This window comes from Salminus brasiliensis, chromosome 4 (genome assembly GCF_030463535.1).
Source record: "Salminus brasiliensis chromosome 4, fSalBra1.hap2, whole genome shotgun sequence".
Classification (NCBI taxonomy): Eukaryota; Metazoa; Chordata; class Actinopteri; order Characiformes; family Bryconidae; genus Salminus; species Salminus brasiliensis.
Window position 1 is genome coordinate 37,681,653 of NC_132881.1, and position 22,549 is coordinate 37,704,201.

Consider the following 22,549-nt stretch of genomic DNA (forward strand, 5'->3'; position numbering starts at 1 on the left):
AGGAACCAGAAATCAGCTGGAATTTGAAAGGGTTCCGGAGTTAGAAAAAAGGCTTTGCCACATCTCAGACATCTTTAGTTACATACTGTATTTACACAGCAGAACCCCAAAAAAAAAAAGAAAAAAAAAAAAGGAAGGTTTTGCTGGAGTGCTGCTGCAGCACGTCTGATAGAAACAAAAACATCTAGTAAAGTGTACAGTATGTCACTCTTCTCAGGATGCTTGCAGAAATGCGGCACGTGCCCAACATTCAAAACGTTGGTTCTGGTAATGGTTTCAAAAGTTAACGTGATGGAGGCGGCCGTCCGGCTTACGGAGAGCCATTTAAAGCTTTAAATCATAAGTGTTATAAAACAAAGGTTTGCCGATATTGACTATCTCCTCTACCAGCAGCACAAAGTCAATGAAGCACTTGACGTTTAGATTTTTGACTGTTTCACACAATGCATATGATAAAGGGCAGGCGAACATGAGTGTGTCCGGAATTACCAAAAAAAAAAAAAACCCAAAAAACTAAAGAAAGCAGATTAAAAACAGAACTTCATACAATCAGGTGAAAACTCCATGCAAATACAGGCAAGATGTAACAGTGCTGCCCACCCCAAGCTCAGAAATGAAACGAGATTTTTAAACTTAAATGTCTTTTAAAAAAAAAAAAAAAAAAAAAAAAAAAAAAAAAACACCCTGTAATAAATCTGTACAACCAAAATACATTTGGGATCTACATCTACAGTTACATTATTAAGGTTATATACATGTTTACCCCATCCATATATTACCTTCACAAGCAGACTTCATTCAAACCCCAACATTAAAAGTAAGACTAAACCAGGAAATACAAGATCACCTCAAAACAACCAATTGGAACAATCTGCCACTCAAGCTACACTTCTTCCAGACAAACAGTCTTACATTAAATCTGTGTCCTGGGCAGGGAACAATGAAAGAATAAAGTTACTATTGACCCAAAGTGTTTGTTTTCAGTCAGATGATGATTTGAAATAGCTAGTGTAAAATGGGGGGTGCCATGTGAGTAAGCCTGGCTACCAAGAAGTTGGTAGCCTACACCAAGTTTATTAAAAGATGGAAAAACAAATCCAACATGGATATTCTGAAGATGCAAAGTACATTATGCTCTTGGTGATTCGAAACAAGTGTTTAAAACAATACAACAACGGCATCACACAACTCGGTAATACAAAAACAGACAGGTTGGAGCATGGACACAAACCCAACTCTCCAATATTCTCATATAATAGAATAAAGGCTCTCAGTACGCTTTGGCCTCTTCACTGAAGAGAGCTAGACTATTCCATCGATAAAGGTCTATGTTCACTGGTGGGGGATGGGACAGAATTAATCGGAGGACCAAGGTTGTGGTTTACATTTTTCCCATTTTTAAACTGCATAAATTCTACATTTGCTCCAGAGGAAAAGAAACGCAGTTAATAATAATAATAATAATAATAAAAAAAAAATTATAATAAAAATAAAATGCATGTTTTTTTTTCCATCTTCCACTTTGCCTTTGTGTACACAATTTTGCAACCTTGAATTCACTGAGAAAATGGAAAACTAGATTTGTACAAGATAAGATCACAATCTCTTCTTGCAAAAGAAACAAAGACTTGTGCCCGTCCCTGCTGGGGAAACGTCGGCTGATCACAGCGGTGCTGAACGCAGAGGTGCTAATCAATCTTGACATTTGTGTAGATCTTCCTCACGAAGGCACTTGTACCCATGTAACCAACCGCTCCTGTAAAAACATAACATAAATAAATAAATACATACATACATTTTAGCACACATGGATGGATTTTTTTTTTTTAGTCTATTATGTTGTGCAAGTGCTCATTAATTTCAGATGGCAGTCTACACATTGATCATGCAGGCAGAAAGAACAGAGGAGATTAATTGGAACTGCTTAGTCCTGATGAATGAATTTTGCCATACGTACCGCACATTATACCCAGAGCAGTGCTGAACACAGCCATGTACCCAAAATAGAACGATGTCTGAAACAAGCCATACATCCTGCAGAAAGGGGCAGATTAGACACAGTTAGCCCACTAACTTGAGTGTGGCTAAAACTGGGGAAATTAATTCATTCATTCATTATATGGGGTTATTTCAAAAAACAACAAAAAAACTACTCACTTTGTTTTGAAGAAATAGTAGTAAAAGGAATACATGTAAACATAAACTGCCGTGGAGGCCGCAGAAAGAAAGCTTGTCCACTGCCTGTAAGAGAATTAAAGAAAAAAAATTTAAATCTTTAAAAACAACAACTTTACCTGGAGAGGAGGAAAAGTACAGTTTCCCCACAAAAATTAATACATTAATAGAACAATGTTTTTTTTTTTATATATATATATATATATATATATATATATATAAAAAAATACAACTACCACTCACAAAAGGAACAAAAAAAATAATAAATAAATAAGTGATACTCACCATCTGTAGTCTTCAGCATTGAGGAGGAAGTAGGTGCAGACGATGGTCACACACACAGTTACAATACACAAGATCACCAGCACAAGCATCATGAAACCATAAACATAATAGATCTTGTAGGCCCAGAATGACGTGAAAATGAAGTACCTAAAGAAGAGAAACAGAGAGTGTTTTTGTACTGGTTCTGGACACTGCATATGTACATGGAAAACTGATGGAAGGAAAAAGTAGCCTTACATCTCGATGAATATTGACCCAAATGGTAAAATGCCACCCAGACACACAATGACAGCAGGTTCCATGAACCTGATAAGGGGAGAAAAATGTACTGGTGAGATTTACAGTGTAGATTAAAATCACTTAACATTTTCACTGCAGTGCAGACAAATGCATCCAGTAAATACAGAATTCTGCTCATTCAAAGAACACATAACTAACATTACAAAAAACACTGCATTACATAATCTCTGACCCTGCACATATTTACATCAATCTCTCCTGGGCCTTAATGTAAATTCTCCCATCTTCATTGTATTTAATTTTCTCTTCTTTCCTCTCTGGAATAACTGATAGTCTTGCATATTTGTATGATACATTTTTAAACATTCACAGAAATGTTAAAACAACTCCACCACAACGACCACCAACGAATACCTGATGCTCTTTTAAAGGTAAGTACATAAATAAGTAAATACCAAAAATGAGGCACATACCATTTCTTCTCTGGAATTGGTCTGGGCACAGCGTTGACCCTGCAGGGAAAGTTGGGCTGACCCGAGAGATTCCGACCCAGGATCGTCCCAACTAGGTTCAGGGGCAAGATGACAAAGAAGCAGATGCAGCACACTGCAACCTGGAAAACAGAGAGAGAGAGTACATCATTGTTCTCCCACTCCAATTCATGAAGACCTGCTCTCAAAAATATTAGCAGACTGAAAAAAACTTCCACTTTTAATCAATAAACATCAATTCAAGAGGACATACTTCAACAAGTAAATAAATAATATGGAATTATTTTACTGTTACATAAATGGCTATTGTTCTTACTGCTGCATGAGTACTGGAATAATATCAGAATAACAGAAATGTCTGATTAATTAATATGTTGAAGTATTTTTATACAAGACAAAGTATTTTCATGACCACTGTCCTGACACCATGATTTAAACAGCAGATAGACATTCACCCAATTAAAGGAGACGTGTTTCTCTTAACATGTAAATATTTGCCATGATTAAGAACTCACCATAGTGCCAAACGGAATGGCTCTGGAGGCATGATAGTAGATAGCGATGAAGTTAATGAAGAAGGCCGTACCACACACCAGAGCAGGGATCAGGAATGCTCCGATAAACATCTGCTTGATCCATCTCCGCCCTGCTCAAACGCACACAAAGCAACATCCACGCCACTGTAACTGAACTGTCTCTACCAACAGTGTTTCTACTAAAGTCATTTACCACAGACATTAAGCATGGTCTTTGTCAGTTTTGTGATTGCCCGTGACAACGTTCAGACTTCATTCACTACAATTTTCTTCATTGACTAAGAATTTCCTTTGTTCTTAGAAAGGCCCTAGCAAAAAGTCTACATACGATGCCTGATAAATTGATCAAATTCCAAGTCTTTGTGGACAGCGGGTGAATAAGGCCCATTGTTTGTACAAGAGATGTTCTGGGTCATAATGAGCCACAGTGGTTCATGTCTCAACTCAAGAGGACTCTTAAGTCAAATTAAGACAGAAGACATAATTAGGCAAGTAGCACACCAATCTAAGCACTGGCACAATCATTACAAAATCATCAGTGGAGTCCCAGAGTGCTCAATTTGCTGATATAACAAAAGCTGTAAGTGTTCTCTTTCAAATGTGTTCAAACTGTACAATGACTCTGCAGTAAGTGGCTTACAATGACCTGGAGGAAGCGTGTAAATACACATTCCCAGCTCTGTTGGCATTGGGTGATGGGGAGAGTTCTAAGATTATTTAAATTAGAATGAAAATTAAGAAAAAGGATACAATAAATGATAGCCTTACCCCCTTGTTTTGCATACAGGCTTCCCCCAAAGTAACCATTTACTGGGGAAGTGGCAGCATACACAAATATGGCCGTGCTCAGCATGGACCCTCTCCTACAGAAAGAGAAAAGACAAGATGATCAGTAATACTAATATACAAAATATGGACCAGCAAGGTATCCTTGTTCTTTTTTCCTGAGACTAGTAGAGCTTTGTCACAGGCTGCAGTCGAATAGAATTCAAACCTTCAAAAGCCAAGTTATGATCCATCATAAACTTTTTATAATTCACTTTGGTCAACTATTTAAGAACAAGCACAATTAAGGTGGAAACTTACTCAGTGTACAAATCTTCAAGCATAGCCACAATGATGACAATGAGGGATACAGAAAAGATCTGGCAACCAGAGCCAATAAGGGAGGAGAAAATCAAGGGGTGGCTGGATGGGCGGAACACATCACCATGAACTTGCTTCCACCCATATTCATCCCCAAGGTCTCTATCCTGTGAAGAGAAGTAGACAGTATGGCACATGTGAGCCAAACATGCATACAGCAGAAATGCATTTTAGCCACAGTTCCCGTTTCACATCATTTAAAAAATGAATGAATAATAGATTATATAATGAATAATTCAGGCATATGAATTAGGCATTGTAAGATCATGAACCTTTCTTACTACACCAACATGATCCTAGTAAAAATACAACATGGCAGTACATTTGCCAAAAAGTGTGTTTAGTAAGACAGTTGGTCAATTAATTTGGAAGTAAATTAACATAATGTAAACTATTTGTTTAGAAATATCTGTCCCAGCAGTACTTTTTGTTCAGCTAAGCTAAAATCATTGCCTCGTTTGGGCAAGGGTAATTCATTTGGAACACTTGAGTTATTACCCACCATATCATCCATTTCCTCCTCTTTGCTGTATCGGGCATAGTCTTTCCTCAGTGTCCTCATCAGAATCATAGACACCAGACCAACCAGGAAAATCACCATCATGAATGAGTTAAATATGGAGAACCAGTGAATCTATCAATGGAAAAACAAATGTGTTTTTTTCTGCTTTGATCACAACCTTTACCCCCCTTTTTTTCAACAACAAAAAAAAAAAAACATCATGAAAAGTTACAGCACTCACTCTGTGTTGAAAGAATGATGGATCGAGGTACTTATCAAAACGGTCTTCAAATTTCACATCAGATTTTTTCCACTTCACCTACAATAATGAAAGAAAAAGTGAATTCTGTTACAGTATCCTCCAGAATTAGCTCAAACATCTGCAGCTGCCGCATTGCATCTATATTATGGCGACAACGGGCCGTGCTGTAATGCCTCATACGGCCGGACACACACAGCAAAGCAATGGTATTGACAGAAAGTCTTTAGTATACAATTTACTTACTGAATAAGACATTGCGATCCTTGTGTTTGGTACAAGCTTGACTTTCCCATCACTGGTCAAGTTAACATCCACAATCCTGTTACCGTTGAAGCCAATTTCTAGCTTTTTGTAAGTCCAAAGATAATGGTCCTCCCCATTCTCATCTGCTTCCCCAACGATCCCTGAGGAGAAAAATCATTGGATTCATTTGACAATACAGGCAGAGAGATCTTGGAGGGCAACAAAATTCTGGTGTCTTCAGAAAGGTTTAATTCTGAGGATATGTCAGCAAAGTGCAAATTGTCGCAGTCTGGCAAAAAGCTTGCATCTCCATCTTTGTTGTTTTTCACTTTTTGACAAAAATGTGAATCTGGCAGTCATTTTTTTTTATCGTACCAGATTTCCATGATGCATGAACCAATCCAAATGCTTCAAAGTTACTTGAAATAATTTTTACACCGACAATTAAAAACGATTAATTAATTTTTTCCCCTTTTCATGTAATGCTGCCAGTTTGGAGATGCAAAGTTTGTGCATGACTGCAACAATGTTATAACACATACTGAACAACTACTTCTGCAGACTACCAGTAAAATAAGATCAGATCAGACCAGACAGATCAGTTAGAACCTGCTATGAACTCATAAGCCAGGTTCGGAAAATCACAGCGCACACAATTCCAAATCTAGATTGGGATAGCTGATTGTGAACAGATATTTGTGGCACTGGATTTCCACCACTTCAAAAAGTCAGTCTTTGCTCACCTCTTAAATCCTGAACTACTCACCCCAAATAGGTAGATCATCAATGTACATTTGGTACCAGTAGTGGTTCTTGATGGCATAGACAAAGGCATCCCTTTTAGCTTTGTCCAGCTCAATTTCACAGTATGTCGTCTGCATGACTTCATCTGTGAAAAAGAAATGACAATAATCATTCTTACTTTGTTCCTTCCACTCAATTCCTAATGTTGCTAATCTTTACATGGACAGAGTGGGAAGAATTAAACCTCCAGAGTAAAGCACAACAAGCGCTAGTTTCTTTAGTCAGTTCATTCAGATGTGATCTGGTGCTGAACATAAACACTCTAATCACCTGACCCCTCACACATCAGACCTAGCCTTTGGCCAATGTTGGAGGGACTTCCAGATATATTAACTGTCCTCCTGTAGGCTCTGATTGAAGTCCACAAGGGAGGTTAAAACCAGCGAGCGCTCTGTTAAACGGTGTAGGTGGAAGCTGATAACACTACTATTCAGAGCTGTGTGATTTTGCAGTGACCGTTAGAAAGGTCTAAAAGGAGCCATTTCAGCCACAGCAGCTGCATGTGTGCGTTTGCAGGACACAAGTGTAAATATAACCAGCACAGAATGGGTTATATTATGCTCATTGGTCAGTGAATCTCTAGTCTGAACCTCCAAATAACTTTACATGTCATGCACATAACCTCAGACTAAGCGTAGAATGTTTACTAGCCCATTTCTTTTCGCTGTAACAGTAAATGTGCGGAGGACTGGGTAAATACGGTGTATGGATCAATGGCAAAATTAAAATTACCTTTAAACTTGATGTCTAAACCACTGAACTCAAGTTCCACCCCTTGCAGAGCTTCTCCCAGCGTCTCATGGTAGTGGCTGATGGTCTTCTTATTGCCCGCACAGAAGGGCAGAGAGAAGTACTTATAGGTCTCCTGTCTGTTGTGATAGGGCCCCACTGTGTTCATCCATAGAACCACCTCCTCTTTTTCTGTGTACTACATAAGGAAAGAAACAACAACAAAAAAACATATTAGCTTGTTAAATTTCTCTCCAGCTGTATCCACACAAACAGCATTGGCATGCTAGATGACGTTGCAGTTGGCAAACGGTCAGAAAATTACACTCCCCTCAACCCCCCCCCTGTCCATGTTCTTCCAAGCCTAGGCCTTGCATACTACTCTTTCACAGGCCTGTGTGTAGGTTTCTCGTCACAGTCTGACAGTTATGCCTATCTGGAAGGATGAAAGCTAGGCAAAATATTCCTCCAAATCATGTGAAGCCAGCATGAAACACAATCAGGTACTTAAACACATTTGGTAGATAATGCCAACTGTGTCTGAAAAGGCAGTATCTTTCTGGAACCCCTCCTCTTTTCTAAACACCTCTAAAGGAATGTAGGACATTTTAATGCACGCATACAAAATGTCCACACCCATTGGCACTGAATGATGTGTACTCTCTCACAGTGCAATAGTCCAATGACAAACTCAAACATTGTACAACTATGGCAGCCTTCCCTGCTTCAGTACATCCAGTTTAACTCATCGCCTTACTCTGAAGTCCATTACGAGTTGAGTTAACCAGCATTAACAGCATTAAACTAAGGTGTAAATTGATGTGCCTACCAGCTATGATTGGGGCTGTAGACACAGATTTGCATAAGTTGAGAAGAAAAAGGAGTTTAAGATGATTCATTTCGGATCGTAGCATAATAGGCCCCCTATTCCATGCAGGCTACGCTGCATCGCTCATTCTGACAGCCCCCACATCATTGTCTTGGAATGAGCAAACTTCACACACACACTCCTATTAGGCTACATTTAAAAACAAGGCTGCAGCACACTTATGATTAAGATCACAGTCAAAGTACTCCAACACAGATGGTATATCAGTGGTGATACGCTCTAGGTGCAGATCAGCAGAAAATGCTGGATTTGATCAGAGCAGATCATGTAATAAATCTATCCTGAAACTGTAGATGTTGTTAGCGCTGTGTTAGCTTTTCCTAAGGGGTAGTCAAGTGTTTGCATAGTCTGATGGCCTCTTTCAGATACTAAGACTAAATTAAGTTCTTCAGTTGACAAATGGTTCATATTTAAATACTGCCTGTGCTTCAACCAATATTTCAAGCGGCTGAAAATGTGGCCCTCAACACAAAGTTCATCTTTCACCCAGTTATTAGGTAATGTGACTATACCGTAGGAGGCTGTTTATACCTTGAATTCAGATCATGAGTAACTCGAGTAATTATTGCTGTTATGGATACTGGGTTCCTGCTCTCCCTTTTGCCCTTTCCATATACCTCGCTTTCTCTGGGTTTGTGTGCCTTCGTGTGTATTGGGAGGGTGTGCGTAGATGCTCATCAACAAGTAGATTATCGACCACAGACAGTGTTCCCCTGCTATTTAAATAGCACTCTGTATTTACCGATGGAGCTGTTAAGGGAAAGCGAAGCCCATATACTGTTCCACTGTGTTGTGGTATCATGCACAAACCCCTAGAGTCTATCCACCTTGACAGACCGTTGGTTACATGAAGTTAAACAGAACATATGTACATGTAAAGCTGGGAAATGTGACAATATTTTATCGTATTGTGATAAATATTGGTACACAATATGCTTATGAGTGCATCATGGATATTGTCAGTGCTTAAAGAATACTGATTAACTGCATGTTTCATTACAAAGAGTGTAATCAGTCTTATTTAATTGAATGAAGCGCAGCATATTTTGAGTAACAATCATGGTACTCAGTATGGGAGAGTATTTGGATGGAGGTTTGCATGTTGTCTACATTACAAAATATTGTGAAATATTACATATCGTTAAAAAATGTGTTTAAATATTGTGGCCAGAAGTAAATCCAGATACTATCCAGATGTTAATGTTAATGGCAGATGTAAACAGGCAACAATATTCAAGTTTTTAAAGTTTTAAGAAAGCAATGAATGTCATATTGATATAACCATGTAGACCCCAATCTAAAACATTACTGACTTTAGCTGGACTATCATTGTTTTACTTGCAAAATGCAGGAATCTACAACACATTCCTGTAGCTCTGCATAACTGACAAACATATATCCTACAGCAGAGTTTGCCTTGCAATCTCACACAGCTGATGCAGCTAAACAAGACCATCCATTCATGTGATATCAGCAAACGTGGCCAAACTTGAACCCACAGCCATCTTGCGTTGTGGATAGGGACTCCGTTTACTGCTCAAAGAATGGGATAGTCTGGACTGGGTGCAAGTTTCAAGAATATGCCATAGAAGAGTGATTAACTGAGTGGAAATTAATAGAGGAAACTCAGCATCTCAGCTCGACAAATGATGACAAGACTGACTGTCAAGTGAGGTGATTTATTGTTAGCCAAATCAGCTATGAGAAGCGATTCAGATATGTCTGTCTAACAATGTACATCAGCAGACATGTTAAGATAAGTAAAAAGTTCTGGTGCAACAAGCTACTATAACTCTTGCTGGTCCTGACAGCTTTTAGTTTATAGACTTTAGCATGTCTTGGGACCGAGATGAAGGGTTTGAGCAGTTAAGTAGTCAAGTTGATTGCAAAAGTTTTCATCATTTGAAAAAAAGTTTTAATCATTTTCAGCCAGCACTAACTCCACCATGTTTAAAAAATGGGTCAATGATTTGGTTAAATCCAAAAACTCTTTACTATATTTCATGACCACACCAACAAATCTTGAGGCCAAATTTAACAAATTACAAATATTCATCTGAAATACACATTGCTTTACATGCTTTATTCTATGTTTTAATTTTTCTTTAATTTACATTAGTGATAGATACCATTGCTGCTTTAACCTCATTTTAAATTAATATTGGCAAACTTCAGCAAGTGGAATAGCAGCTATAAAGCCAGGTGGACCAGCTTAGCAGAGCTGATTTGATGCAATTACTTCTCTGTCCAGTCAAACAGGTTTCTTAAACATGGAAAGGAATGTAAAGAAAATCTTTGAAGGCTCTGCATATTTAGTGACCACAATGTAAAATGCTGTGGCCATGGATGCCAGGACACGGGCCATGTCCACCCTTAATCTAATACCTGCCTCATCCATTCATTAAAAAAAAACCAAAAAAAAACCACACAACACGAATGAGGCATCTGGAAAGGAGACATTATGTGGTTGGTGGGGAATTTTATCAAAGCTTTTAACACCTCCATTCTTCCTTCCATCAGTGGAAAAGACCCTTTCTGAAGACAGAAGCAAATCCTACAATTAAGGCCGGCTGTCTCCAGACTGACCAACCTGAGAACAAATCTTTCTAACTGGTAGCCTAAAACAGATTAGCCTAAAAGTTCCTAAATGTTAGATTAACACACATCCATAATTCCAACACAACTTTTTATTCTGTTAGTCAAAAAGCTCCAACAGCAACTCAACACATTAACCAGTGCGGCCCAGAACAGTATTTGTGCTTAGTGTCAAACTTTACCAGTGAATTAACATTAATTTGCATAAATTACCATTAAACATTAAGCAAAGCAAGGTGACCACAGTCACTGCGCTGCCGAGCCACAGGTGGACGTACCTGGACAGGACATCCACAATGCAGGTCTTTGAGTTAGGCACGGCTGTGCCACAATGAGGCCTCAGTTGCGTGAGCTACACTAACTGCTCAAGGCCAGAAAGAAAGAATTACGTCTATTCAAAGCATTTGCAGAATTAAATACAATAGGGACATCCTCTTCACTCCTTCTAAAGAGTTAGGCCATAGCACAGGACAATAGTATCAGAAATCTGAGCCACAACACAGCTGAGCAACTGAGAAATACAGCCCACCACCTCTGTGCAAACTGACTAGACTTGCACATGCAAGGTGAAAAGGTACACTGGGGCTCCTTATCAGCAAAGGCTGCTTTATTATTATGTGACTGTGTGATGATGATGATGATGATGATGGTGTGTGAGAGAGAAAGAGAGATGGTCATAAAACACTCTCCATAAAAGGTAAAAGGTGCACGTATTCGTCACTGTACAGTGTGGACTGTACAGCGAAATGTGTCCTCCGCATTTAACCCATCTGGTAGTGAACACACACTCACACACACACACACACATGTGTTAGGGGCAGTGAGTACACACACACACACCCAGAGCGGTGGGCAGCCAACTCCAGCGCCCGGGGAGCAGAGAGGGTAAAGGGCCTTGCTCAAGGGCCCAACAGTGGCAGCTTGCCGAGCCCGGGAATCGAACCCACAACCCTGTTATCAATATCCCGGCGCTCTAACCGCTGAACCACCACTGCCCCTAAATGACACACAAAATAGGCTCGACACCTCCGAAACTAGTAACAGCCACATAGACAGTCAACATATCCAGAAAAGCATCATCACAGCAAATAAGCAAATCTTTAGGCCTGGAAAAAAAACTGACAACCCATTTAACACACCTTCACAGACAGTGTCCTCACCACACACACACACACACACACACACACACACACACACACACACACACACAGAGACGCATAATCACCACCCTTTCAGTCCCTGTGCCACAATCTGCCAGTTGTGTGGCTGTAACCGTAACCTCTCACTAATAGATAACAATACAGTCAGTGTTGAGAGAGCTGGGCTTTCACTGAAATGTTCCTCTGACACACACAAAAACCCTAACCCGAGCCACCCCAGACATGTCCACACTCAATCACATCTAAAGAAACACGGCCCAACACACACAGCCATCATACCTCCCCATTTAGAGAGCGTGTTTACGATATTTTCACAACCCATCAACGCCTGAAATTAAACAGCTAGCTAGCGTTAGCCAGGTTAGCGAGTCAGCTAGCTAGCTGGTTCCCTAAAAAATAAGACACACGACTGTTTGTTCGGACGTATTGAGCATTATGTGGTTTAACCTGACATTTCTGGGAGTATTTACAGTTAGCTACCACGGTGTAAACGATTCGTAAATGCAGAAATATGCCCGTCGCGTTGCCCTGATTCTGGCTAAGCTAGCACGCTAGCTAACTAGCTAGCTAGTGCTAACCTGACTGCCGTGGCAGGCCGAACCGGATACGTCTGTGTGCACAGGCGGACATGTTAACTAACGCTAGCGAGCAGCGAGCTAACCTCCCCTTCGCCGACTTTTTCAATTCTGGTGGTACATTTCACAAACTGCACCAAGTACAGACACTACAACAGCGAGTTAACCGCACTTCACTTCAGGCTGCAAGTCACGGCTCGTCGTTAAACAGGACCGACTGCGTTCAGCGACGTTTGTTACCAGGCTGGTTTCTCCGGACCACGTCGCTGCTGCTGCTGCTGCTGCTCGCTTTAGCCCTTCAACAACAGAGGGGGTCGGGAGGCCACGTTAACATGACACCGGTATAAGTTCTGGGCGAGCTGGATCTCCATTCGAGTAAGCAATTGCTCCTGTGAGATTAAGCTGCTGCTGCTACTCTTATGAATCTCATCCTCAGTCCGGCTAGAGAAGACACAAGGGCTTCTCGGCCCCCGAAGCGATTTCCTTACCGTGTGTTCATGCTCATCCGCTCGCACCGGCAATAACAAACTTAGAAGAGGCATTAACAGCACCGCTGCGACCTTCCACCTGGACGAGCCCGTCATTTTTCGGGGAAAGTCTGATTTTGGGATATTGTCTCTTTTTTGGGGCTATCCCACCTTCCGCCTTCCTGGTTCTATGACAGTGGTTGGCTCGGGATGCTCTCCTGCGAATATGTCGCCAATCGTTTCACGTTGAGACACCGCGCTCGGCGCTGATTGGTGGACGGCTTCCACACGGTCTCGTTTGACCAATCGGGGAAAGGAGCGCTGAGCGAGTGTTGAGCTTCAGAACGCCGCTTGTACAGCGCTCCGCCACCTTCGGCCACGTCATCCGAGTGCGTGCAGCAGGAGCGGAAGAGGAGAGCAGCTACTACTGGTCCTATTATTACTACAGCTGCGGTCACTGCTGCTGTTTAAGTAGTTTAAGAGGATATACACATCTATACTACACTATAGATCACAGGTTTTGTGCTCTTTCCTCATAAATAAATCCCTCACACTTTCCTAACACTTCTCCAGGATACATTTGAACTTTACAAACTTTCTATATTCTTTTATATATTTCTATATATGTTTTTTTTTGCTGTATGAGTAAAAAGGTCTATTGAAGGTAGTCATGACATTAAATGTGATCTGCTTTATAGAGATGGTTTGAAGCCCCTGCTGGACAATCACACCAAGCTGCTCAGAAATGACTGCTATGTTCATCTACCTGTGTAACATGATTCACAGGTAAGGCGCTCAGGGTAGGAGCACCAGCACATACTGTAATAGTATGTATATAAATATTCACAGACTTTGTGATTTTTTCCCCCCTTTCTGATGTTAAATATGAATTTTAGCATCTTTTTATTATGTTAGTACTTTTATTGTGTGCTTTTTAATCCCATACTGTCCAAGACCTCACAGACCTTTCTAGATCAAGAACAAGTTGTGACTCTGTGAGGCCTCTCCGATACCCTTTCATTCTGTCACTCAGTTTCAGACTTTATTATTAAATCCTATCTCTACAGACAATATCAATGAATCACTATAAATGTACAGTAAAACAAAACATGTATGTACTGTACATGAGCACCATGCTGCTACACATCTATCCACCTCTCTTCCCTTTATGAACAGTTGCTGAACACTAGCTGATGTTGGACAGTCTGCAGCTCTCTCGCTTATTTATACATTCAGCAAACCCTGTCACGTGGCATCTGTGACGTCCTGGGCCGAGTTCATACCAAGCCAGTGGTGACCATAATATTCTGATATGACTGTAACAGTGAGGGGGTGAATGTTGGTAGCATCACGGAAACTGTTAGCTTTGTGGGATATTCTAGAGCCACTGTAGTGAAGGTGTACCGAGAACTTCTTGCACACCCAAAGGCATAACAGTGGTGCCCCACAGGCCACTGATAATAAACCTTGATTTGACGTCTTTTCATAAAATGAGCACAAAGAAGGCACAAAAAATGTCAAGGACTTGTTTTATTCTATGTATTTAGCATCACCATCATCATCCTAATCGTAGGCGCTTATTCACCAATCACCATGTATTCACTGACCCTTGATTTTTTGATCATGCAAATGCAATGACTAGCCTATTTGATCAGTTATAGATAGGTTGCCATCTTTCACGTCTCACATTTCCATTTCAGATAAGCTTAATATTCATCAAATCAAATCTGAAATATTTCATATATGAAATATAATTCCATATGTTTAATCTACAAAGAAATTATAACTCAAGTGAGCACCTCCTCAGTGCCTGTCTGCATATGTCAGATGGTAAGATGCAAACAGTTCATACAGAGATAAAATGTCCTAAGCATCGTTTCCGCACTTCTAGATTATGCTGCGAGGGACTGCACGAACTCCCTGCAATGTAAAGATAACGGCTTTGTTACTTATTAAGTAATACATTTTAATAATGAGTGAACTTATCAACATTGTCATGTCATGGTACTAACACTTTGTGAGAAAGAAAAGTTATTTTAATATTAAAAATAAAATGTACATTTTGATGTTTTTATTTCTGTATTTTATATCATAATATTTCAAGAGGACTGTGTTGAAACATCACCGTAAGATGTCTGGCAAAGCAGGGTCCCTGTAGAGTCCATTATGAAGATATCCATGAGATCCATCAAACAACACCAGTCTGACTTGATCGTCTGACTTCAGGGCAGTTTTGGCTATGCTGTATAACTGGATAAAAAAATGATGGTTTACGAATCAGTATTTGATTTTGATTGCATGTGACCGACACAATCACACACACACACACACACACACACACACACACACACACACACACACAGTTCCACTGCATACCTCCTCAGCTACCCAATAGGGCACCATATGGTCATCTTTAGAATGAAGGATCAGAAGAGGCGTCCTCATTTTCTTCAAACTGTGGCAGACATCCACATTCAGCCACTTAGTATGAATCATGGGTTACATTTTATAGTTAAGTGTTCTCCAATATGTTCTAATGGTTGAATGTTTACAATGTTCAGTTATGTGCTCTTGCTTTATACATACTTTTCACCAGAGGGGAAACTGAGCTTGTTTTTTTTCATTAAGTCCTGGAAATAGTACTGAATGTAGGGAAACCTCCAGTAATACTAGGAAAGTATGGGGGGGGAAGAGTGAACAGTGGATTTAAACTGCAGGATTCATCACATGCACAGACATTTTATTCTGTACAACCCACTATAATTCCAATGTTTAAAAGATCCAGGATGCTTCCTACCCATGTGAAAGGATGAGGGAATCCCTCTGGCAATTTTCCTGTGTTGAAAGCACCCTCAAGTATCACTCCATCAACAGGGTTTCCTGCAAACACAGGCTTATAATAATCTTTGAACACTAATATTGCTTCTAGTAGGGTACCTTGGGGGGAAGAAGACCCCGGGACAACATCCACATGCCATGTGTTCTGCCATGGCCATTGCATTGTTTAAACTGCCAATGAAATTAATAATTCTACTAATAAACACATAAAAATGGTAACACTTTTATAGCACTTTTCAAGATACTCAAAGTCACTTTACATGCCTATAAAAATGAAATGAGATATAAACAGATGAAAGCAGATGAGCTGAAAAGGTAATTTTGAAAAGTGATTTGAATATGAACAGGTCAGCGCAGTCTCAGATGTGCTTGGGGAGAGAGGAGGCAGCTACAGAAAAGGCTTTGTTGACCCAGGTCCAGAGCTTAGTCCTAAGGGGTATGGACAGGAGTTTGGCATCAGAGAAACAAAGGCTATGGGAGGGAGTATGATGATGAAGCAGGTCAGGGGGATAGAAACAAGAAACAAGAAGCCAGTGATGTTTTTTGATGGACAGGCGTAATGTGATCAGGAATGGGAATGTGTGAGCAGGCGTGCAGTTCTGAATGTACTGAAGTTAATTTAGGAATTTGGATCATGTGCTGTAGCAGTAGTCAGTTCTGGATGTGATGAAGTTTTAGCTTGATTTACATGGTGTTTAAAGGAAAGGTTGCTGTTGAAAGGCTGCTGACTCTGCAGTTGTGGATGTGTGCGGAAGGAGAGTGGAGTTGATTACCACAGTTTAATGTCTGGTTTAATGTTTTGCTAGCTCGGACCATGTCTTCAGCTTATCATGCTTTGAGAGAAGACTGTCCGAGAAGGAAGAGAACTTTGGGCAGGAGATTGAGTAGATTCTGCTTTGTGGAAGGAAACCAGTCCCCCCTCTGATATGTGGAGCCAGGAATGATAGGTGACGGTGAAAAAAAGGGAGGTGACAGGGCTGGTCGATGGTTGTGCAGACTTGTCATAGACATGTGAACAAGGTAGAGATGAAATGTATAGGACATTTATCCTCCATGTTTCTTCATGTTCCTCCTCCCAAAATGTAGTTATTTCATACTATTATCACACTTGCTTTGATAACACCAATTATGTATGCACTGGAAGTTATTTAACTAATAAATGGAATATCCAATAAAACATATGCCATATTTGTTATGGTGGCAAAATGCCCCTTTTTGTGATTTTCTTTATATGCTACATAAATAAAATCATGATATTTATAATAGTTTGCATTATGAAACAAAGTCAGCACTAATAAATATATGAACCTTTGCTGCTTGAGAACTGCTACTCTAAACTGAAAGAATGATGTACAAACCATGGCCATATCTTGGGCATATAAATGGGCTGCTTAGTTGTGTTTTTGTTTTTTCATTCACTTAAAAAGTAACCAAAAGGAGCTGTACACAATGTTGCAAATGTTAACCAGACAGAAAGTACATTTCCAAAATGTGTTATTTATTTAATTAATATAGATCCTGACTGTTTTTAAAAGATTCTGAACACCCAGCATATTATATACACAGCAGATAAACACCATCTAGATACAACTTGTTAGTTTCAATAATATTACATTAGAAAAGCAAAACAACACATACAATAGCTCAATACTGTCAAGCAAAGACAAGACAATAACAACTGAAAATAATAATAATAATTTAATATTTCTTACCTTGCTCTTGTAATTTCACTGCAGTGTTCGTTGCCACTCTGTAAACAGAAGAGCAGGTCCCTGTGTTTACAATGGTAATACATTATTTGCAACATTCTAGTATAATAATGTGAATGAAGCTGTAAAATCATATGTTCTTACCCTGTGCCAAGTGAGTGTCCCCATATGACCAGTGGGCTGCCCTTACTGCGTGCCCTTACCCAGTGGTACAGATAGAGGGCATCGGTGGTCAGCCCAGGCTCTGTGGGCTCACCAGTGGAGTCTCCAAATCCTGAAGAACATTTTATGACAAATAACAGAAAATACATTTACTGTGCTGTAAAAAATATATATAAAAAAAAAATCCCTTACATTTCCTGAATTTGTGTAAAGTGTGTAAATATGTGTTTTTCACAGAAATTGTAATAGTTATCAGTGTTATCAATAATGATCAATTATTGATTATCAGTAATCAGTGTTTAGTAAGTAATCAGTGTTTGTGCTTGAATTATAATTCAGTTCCCTGTTATGTCCCCCTTTTGGTTTAAGATGTGCAATGTCATTCAGTATATATAGTATACATGGGGCCTAGATGTCAGCCATGTGAGATTAGGGGGGGCTGTAACAATAGGGTCCATTTGGGAAGCCCAACTGGGTCCCAGTAACAACACCTGTTAAAACCCAGAGAGCCTATTAGCACCTGGAACCCACTTAGCCCATGTTCCACCCATGTGATTCCCGCATGAACATGTTGACTGGGGAATGCAACTGCTGGAGGTGGATCAACCCACCTCTGTAGTCCATAACCACTGCATGATAGCCAAGAGAACTAAGGAGCTGCAACACCAAGACACACAGTCAGTAAGACCTCCTCACATGGTTTAGATTTCGAACAGTGAAGGCCGTGAAGCTACTCACATTTGCAACTCCTATCCGATGGGGGGCAGCTCTGTTTAAATGAAATACAATCATCAGTCAACACCCCTAAGAATGATGGCAATCAGTGTTATAATAATGTGGAGGCAAGGACTGTCTACAGTTATTCATATACAATTCAAAGTGTGCTAGAAACGTGGGTGGCTAAAAAGCTGACGCTTGACTTTCTATGCTGTAAAAGGGTTAATCCCTGTTTTGTAACAGTGTGACTGGACAAAGTACAATGTGCTGCGTTGCCTTTGTGTGTTTAATCATCACTTAACAAAAGTTTTTTTCTAGGGTAAATTAGGGTCACTTTCTGGGGTAAATCTAGGGTCACTAAACAGCAGAAGATGGTTATAGTTCTATGAGAACAGAAAATATGTGCTTAAGGGTTCAGCATGGTGCATAAGCAGATCACAGGGTTTCATTGGAACACAGTTGTGCAGGTAATTGGGTCTCAAAGGAAGTTATAAAATGTATATAATGTGCTTGTTAGTAGACTCTACCTCAGAGGACTTTGCCCTATGCTGAGGGTATTTGGTATAAATCACTAAAGGCATGGTGCACAGAAAAGCAATGTACATAAATGTTCCCTTATGCCGAATGTAGTCAAACTGCCAAAACGTCTAGTTTCTAAAGTTAGCCTTTTTAGCTGTGCACTGGGGATAAGGTCTAAAATTAATATTCTATCTCACCAAGGACTTTAGTTGACATGGACATCCATTATATTTGAGCTTCATTAGCCTTGTAGCTGCAGCACAACACAAAAAAGACCACTTGTCTTAAAGAGAAAAGTGCACACACTTGATGGTACTGTGAACCCATTCCTTTAATCCCCTTTATGACAATCATCCAGATGAAGTTGTTCCAGGCCAGTTTAAGTTTGAACTTTTCAGGTTTATATAGATATAGTGTGCCCACCTGTTATTGGTGTTTCCATGAAGATAAATGAAAACAGGCGATCCGTCACCCAAAGACTTCTCGTACCACTCCAGACCCTTCCCTTGAGCCTCCTTCCACTTGTGCTCAGGGACAGTGTGCCTAATAACAGCATAATGAGGACTGTAATACACACGACTGTGATGTACAGCATGTTGGCATGTTAAAAAAGGTATGCTCTGTCTGTAGGTAGACATTTCACTGAAAGTGTATAATATGCAGTGTTCCCTGGACTGACCACACGCCCAGGGTGATCCCCTCCTCAGAGGTCAGGTACATATTAATGGTGTGATTGAGAGCGAGGTCAGCAGGACGGCTCAGGTCAACAAAGTACAGCACTGAGGAAATATGATTAATAAAAAGAAACAATAATGTATGTTAATCTGAAGACTGCATTAAACTGCACAGGCGACATGTTGTTGTCATGTTAAGATGTGGAACACACCAGCGTGTGAATAAACCATGTGCTGTACAAAACCCGGAAAGAGGCGCAGTAAATACGGTGAGGCCACATACAGGACACAGAGAGCTAGCGATGTCCATTTTATCCACACCTTCCATGAAGATCTTGAAAAGAACAAATATAATGAACACAAACACAGGCAGGAGCTGTTATGCCAGGGTTTGGGTGAGCACAGGATCTTAGCAGAGCTGAGTGCTTAACTACAGGACTTCAGGACTGTTTTAGCCTCCCTGCTTTAGCTGGTTTTTGATGGTCAGGAGGTTGAAAGGCTGGTCTTCCAGGCAAATACCAGTTTAGCTATTGACCAGCATAGCATGTTTTCATCCAAGTTTGATGACTGGCTAGTCTATCAGCATGACCAACCTGCCCAAGCTGGTTGTCAAGCTGGTCACACTGGTTGACTAGTTTTGGTTGACCAGTTTGATTAGGCTGGTAATGCTGGTAGACCAGCTAAAACCTTGAAATGAAAACATACTCTATTATGGCCACCAGCTTAACCATCTTGACCATCCTGAGCTGGCCATGTTGTTGTTCAGCAGGGTTCTAAGTGACCAGTTATGAAGTAGTCTGCTGGCCAATAGGAAATCAGACTGGAAACACCTCCACCTACATGCTAAAAAATGCTATAAGCTCAAATACAGTAACTGCATTATTTACAGTCTTTATTTGTCATTATTGTGATTCTTTAGGTCATTTCGTCACTAATGGGTCACTGACCTCGCTCGCGCGTCCACAGCTGTACTGCCTTTAACAGATTCCTCCTCTGCCCGCCCAGAACCAGCAGCTTCACCAACCCTTCTCCTCATCTCGCAGCATTAATGGGGCAAAGAAGCCGAAGACAGCGTATGCTCCTCTATAGAGTCGAGAGTCTAGTGTGAGAACATATGAACTACGTCACGGGGCTACAATGTACAGCGGGATTCCAGGGCTGGATTTCTGCACGTCTGTGTTTACTAGACAGGAAATTGACGCCCATTCAGAATGACCGAAAGATCAAAAGAGCAACTCCCACGAAATGCACCAACCAGGAGTAGCATTAATATTCATGACAGGTGAGAGGAATACCATTAATTATACAGTGATCTGTCAATATGCATACAAGACTGTGCACATACACATTGATGTGTAGGAAGCAGGAAAAATGGGGAGGTGTAATATTAATATTAATTAATAGTAATTAAAATCTGAGCCACTTTGACACGGGCCAAATTGCAATGGCTAGACAGCTGGGTCAGAGCATCCTTCTACAGATGTGTGGTGGAGAGCGCCCTGTGCTCCAGCATCAACGTGTGCCACGGAAGCTTCTCTGCTGCAGACAGGAAAGCTCTGCAGTGGGTGGTGAAGGCTGCACAGAGTTCTGTCAGAGTCAGCCTCCCCACCACCAAAGGACATCTACACCTCCAGATGCAGGAAGAGGGCCACCTGCATTCCAGAAGCTGTAAGAGTCTTCAACTCCACCTAGCCAAACACACTGCACTGACACTTTTTGTGGACACACTTCATTATGCTACTACTGTTAATTCATTCATGCTGCTGAACTCATCTCATGTTGTGATTAGATTGCTGCTACGTATTTTTTATTTCTCTGCTTTCCCACTTTGCTATTTATGTCTACCCTTCTCATGTCCTATATTTATTATTATTATTATTATTATTATTTTATTTACTCATAATTGCTCTTTGGGTGTAACTGGTATCTTGAGATTTCAATTTCGTTCCACCCCATGTACCACAATAAAGTCTCCTTGAATCCCTGAAAACAGCAGGTGTTGTAGGACGTTCTCAGTATGTAGGGCAGAGGTCAGTATAACAAAAGTGGCTTAAGAAAAGACAACCAGTGAACCTGCATCTTTGTAGCAAAAAGGTCACAACATAGGTGCCCAAGGTGTATTGGTGCACAAAGGGACCCAAACGATGAGCTAATGTATCACAGATAAATGGGTTTATGCTGGTCAGGTCAGAGATGTTCTGGCAATGTAAGGGGGGGCAGGTTGAATTGTTGAACATTAGGCAGGTTGAATTGTTCTTGGGCTACATTCAAGTCTACATTCAGGGCTAAAGCAAAGGTAAATGTAATATTTTGCCAAGAAGAGTGGTCACATATCCAATCCGAATTTTGCAAGAAGCTTTTTAATGGATAACAATAGCATCTGATGCAGCAAGGTGCAGCTTGATAAGGGATAGTTAACCAAATATTAGGTGTGCTGTCTGTATAATTTTGACACTGAACTTGTATTTTGTCTCTTTAAAGATGTAAGTTGTCAGTCATTCTGCTCCTAAAAAGAACAGTTCAAAGAAACCACTGAAAAGCCACCTGTTATTCTTGTTTCCATGAAGATAAAAACAGCTGATCTGTCTCCCAAAGGCTTCTCATACCACTGCAGCCCTTTCCCTCAAGCCTCCTTCCACTTGCTCAGGTACAGTGTGCCCAATACACAGTTAGAGACTGTGATACTGAGGACAGAAAAGGTACTGTGTGGCTGCAAACAGAACTTTCACTTGACAAACTGTGAAACATGCAGTGTTCATCGGACTGACCACATGCCCAGTGTCGCCCCATCTTCTAATGCTGAGATTAAGAGGGAGGTCTGCAGGACAGTA

At 40.4% G+C, this 22,549-nt stretch overlaps 2 protein-coding genes across 3 annotated transcripts; both read right to left on the reverse strand.

Annotated features, from left to right (window-relative positions):
* Positions 1-669: 669 nt before the first annotated feature.
* tm9sf3 (transmembrane 9 superfamily member 3) lies at positions 670-13,339 on the reverse strand. 2 transcript variants are annotated; one of them, XM_072678301.1, is made up of 15 exons: positions 13,121-13,339; positions 7,417-7,612; positions 6,647-6,769; positions 5,881-6,041; positions 5,617-5,694; positions 5,376-5,507; positions 4,814-4,980; positions 4,496-4,590; positions 3,707-3,837; positions 3,174-3,313; positions 2,698-2,766; positions 2,461-2,607; positions 2,158-2,241; positions 1,958-2,034; positions 670-1,756 (listed from the first exon to the last, which is right to left on the reverse strand). In XM_072678301.1, the coding sequence occupies exons 1-15, from the start codon at positions 13,214-13,216 to the stop codon at positions 1,689-1,691; spliced, it is 1,764 nt and encodes a 587-aa protein (XP_072534402.1). In that variant the 5' UTR covers positions 13,217-13,339; the 3' UTR covers positions 670-1,688. The 2 variants fall into 2 exon arrangements, with proteins under 2 accessions (XP_072534402.1, XP_072534404.1); XM_072678303.1 differs by lacking the exon at positions 13,121-13,339 and adding an exon at positions 7,793-7,871.
* Positions 13,340-14,966: 1,627 nt separating this feature from the next.
* LOC140554865 (lysophosphatidylserine lipase ABHD12) lies at positions 14,967-20,840 on the reverse strand. Its single transcript, XM_072678304.1, has 13 exons — positions 20,666-20,840; positions 19,931-20,052; positions 19,724-19,823; positions 19,468-19,587; positions 18,547-18,577; positions 18,420-18,465; positions 17,791-17,920; positions 17,650-17,687; positions 15,897-15,979; positions 15,686-15,768; positions 15,476-15,554; positions 15,225-15,349; positions 14,967-15,019 (listed from the first exon to the last, which is right to left on the reverse strand). The coding sequence occupies exons 1-13, from the start codon at positions 20,752-20,754 to the stop codon at positions 14,992-14,994; spliced, it is 1,074 nt and encodes a 357-aa protein (XP_072534405.1). The 5' UTR covers positions 20,755-20,840; the 3' UTR covers positions 14,967-14,991.
* Between the last annotated feature and the right edge of the window lie 1,709 nt (positions 20,841-22,549).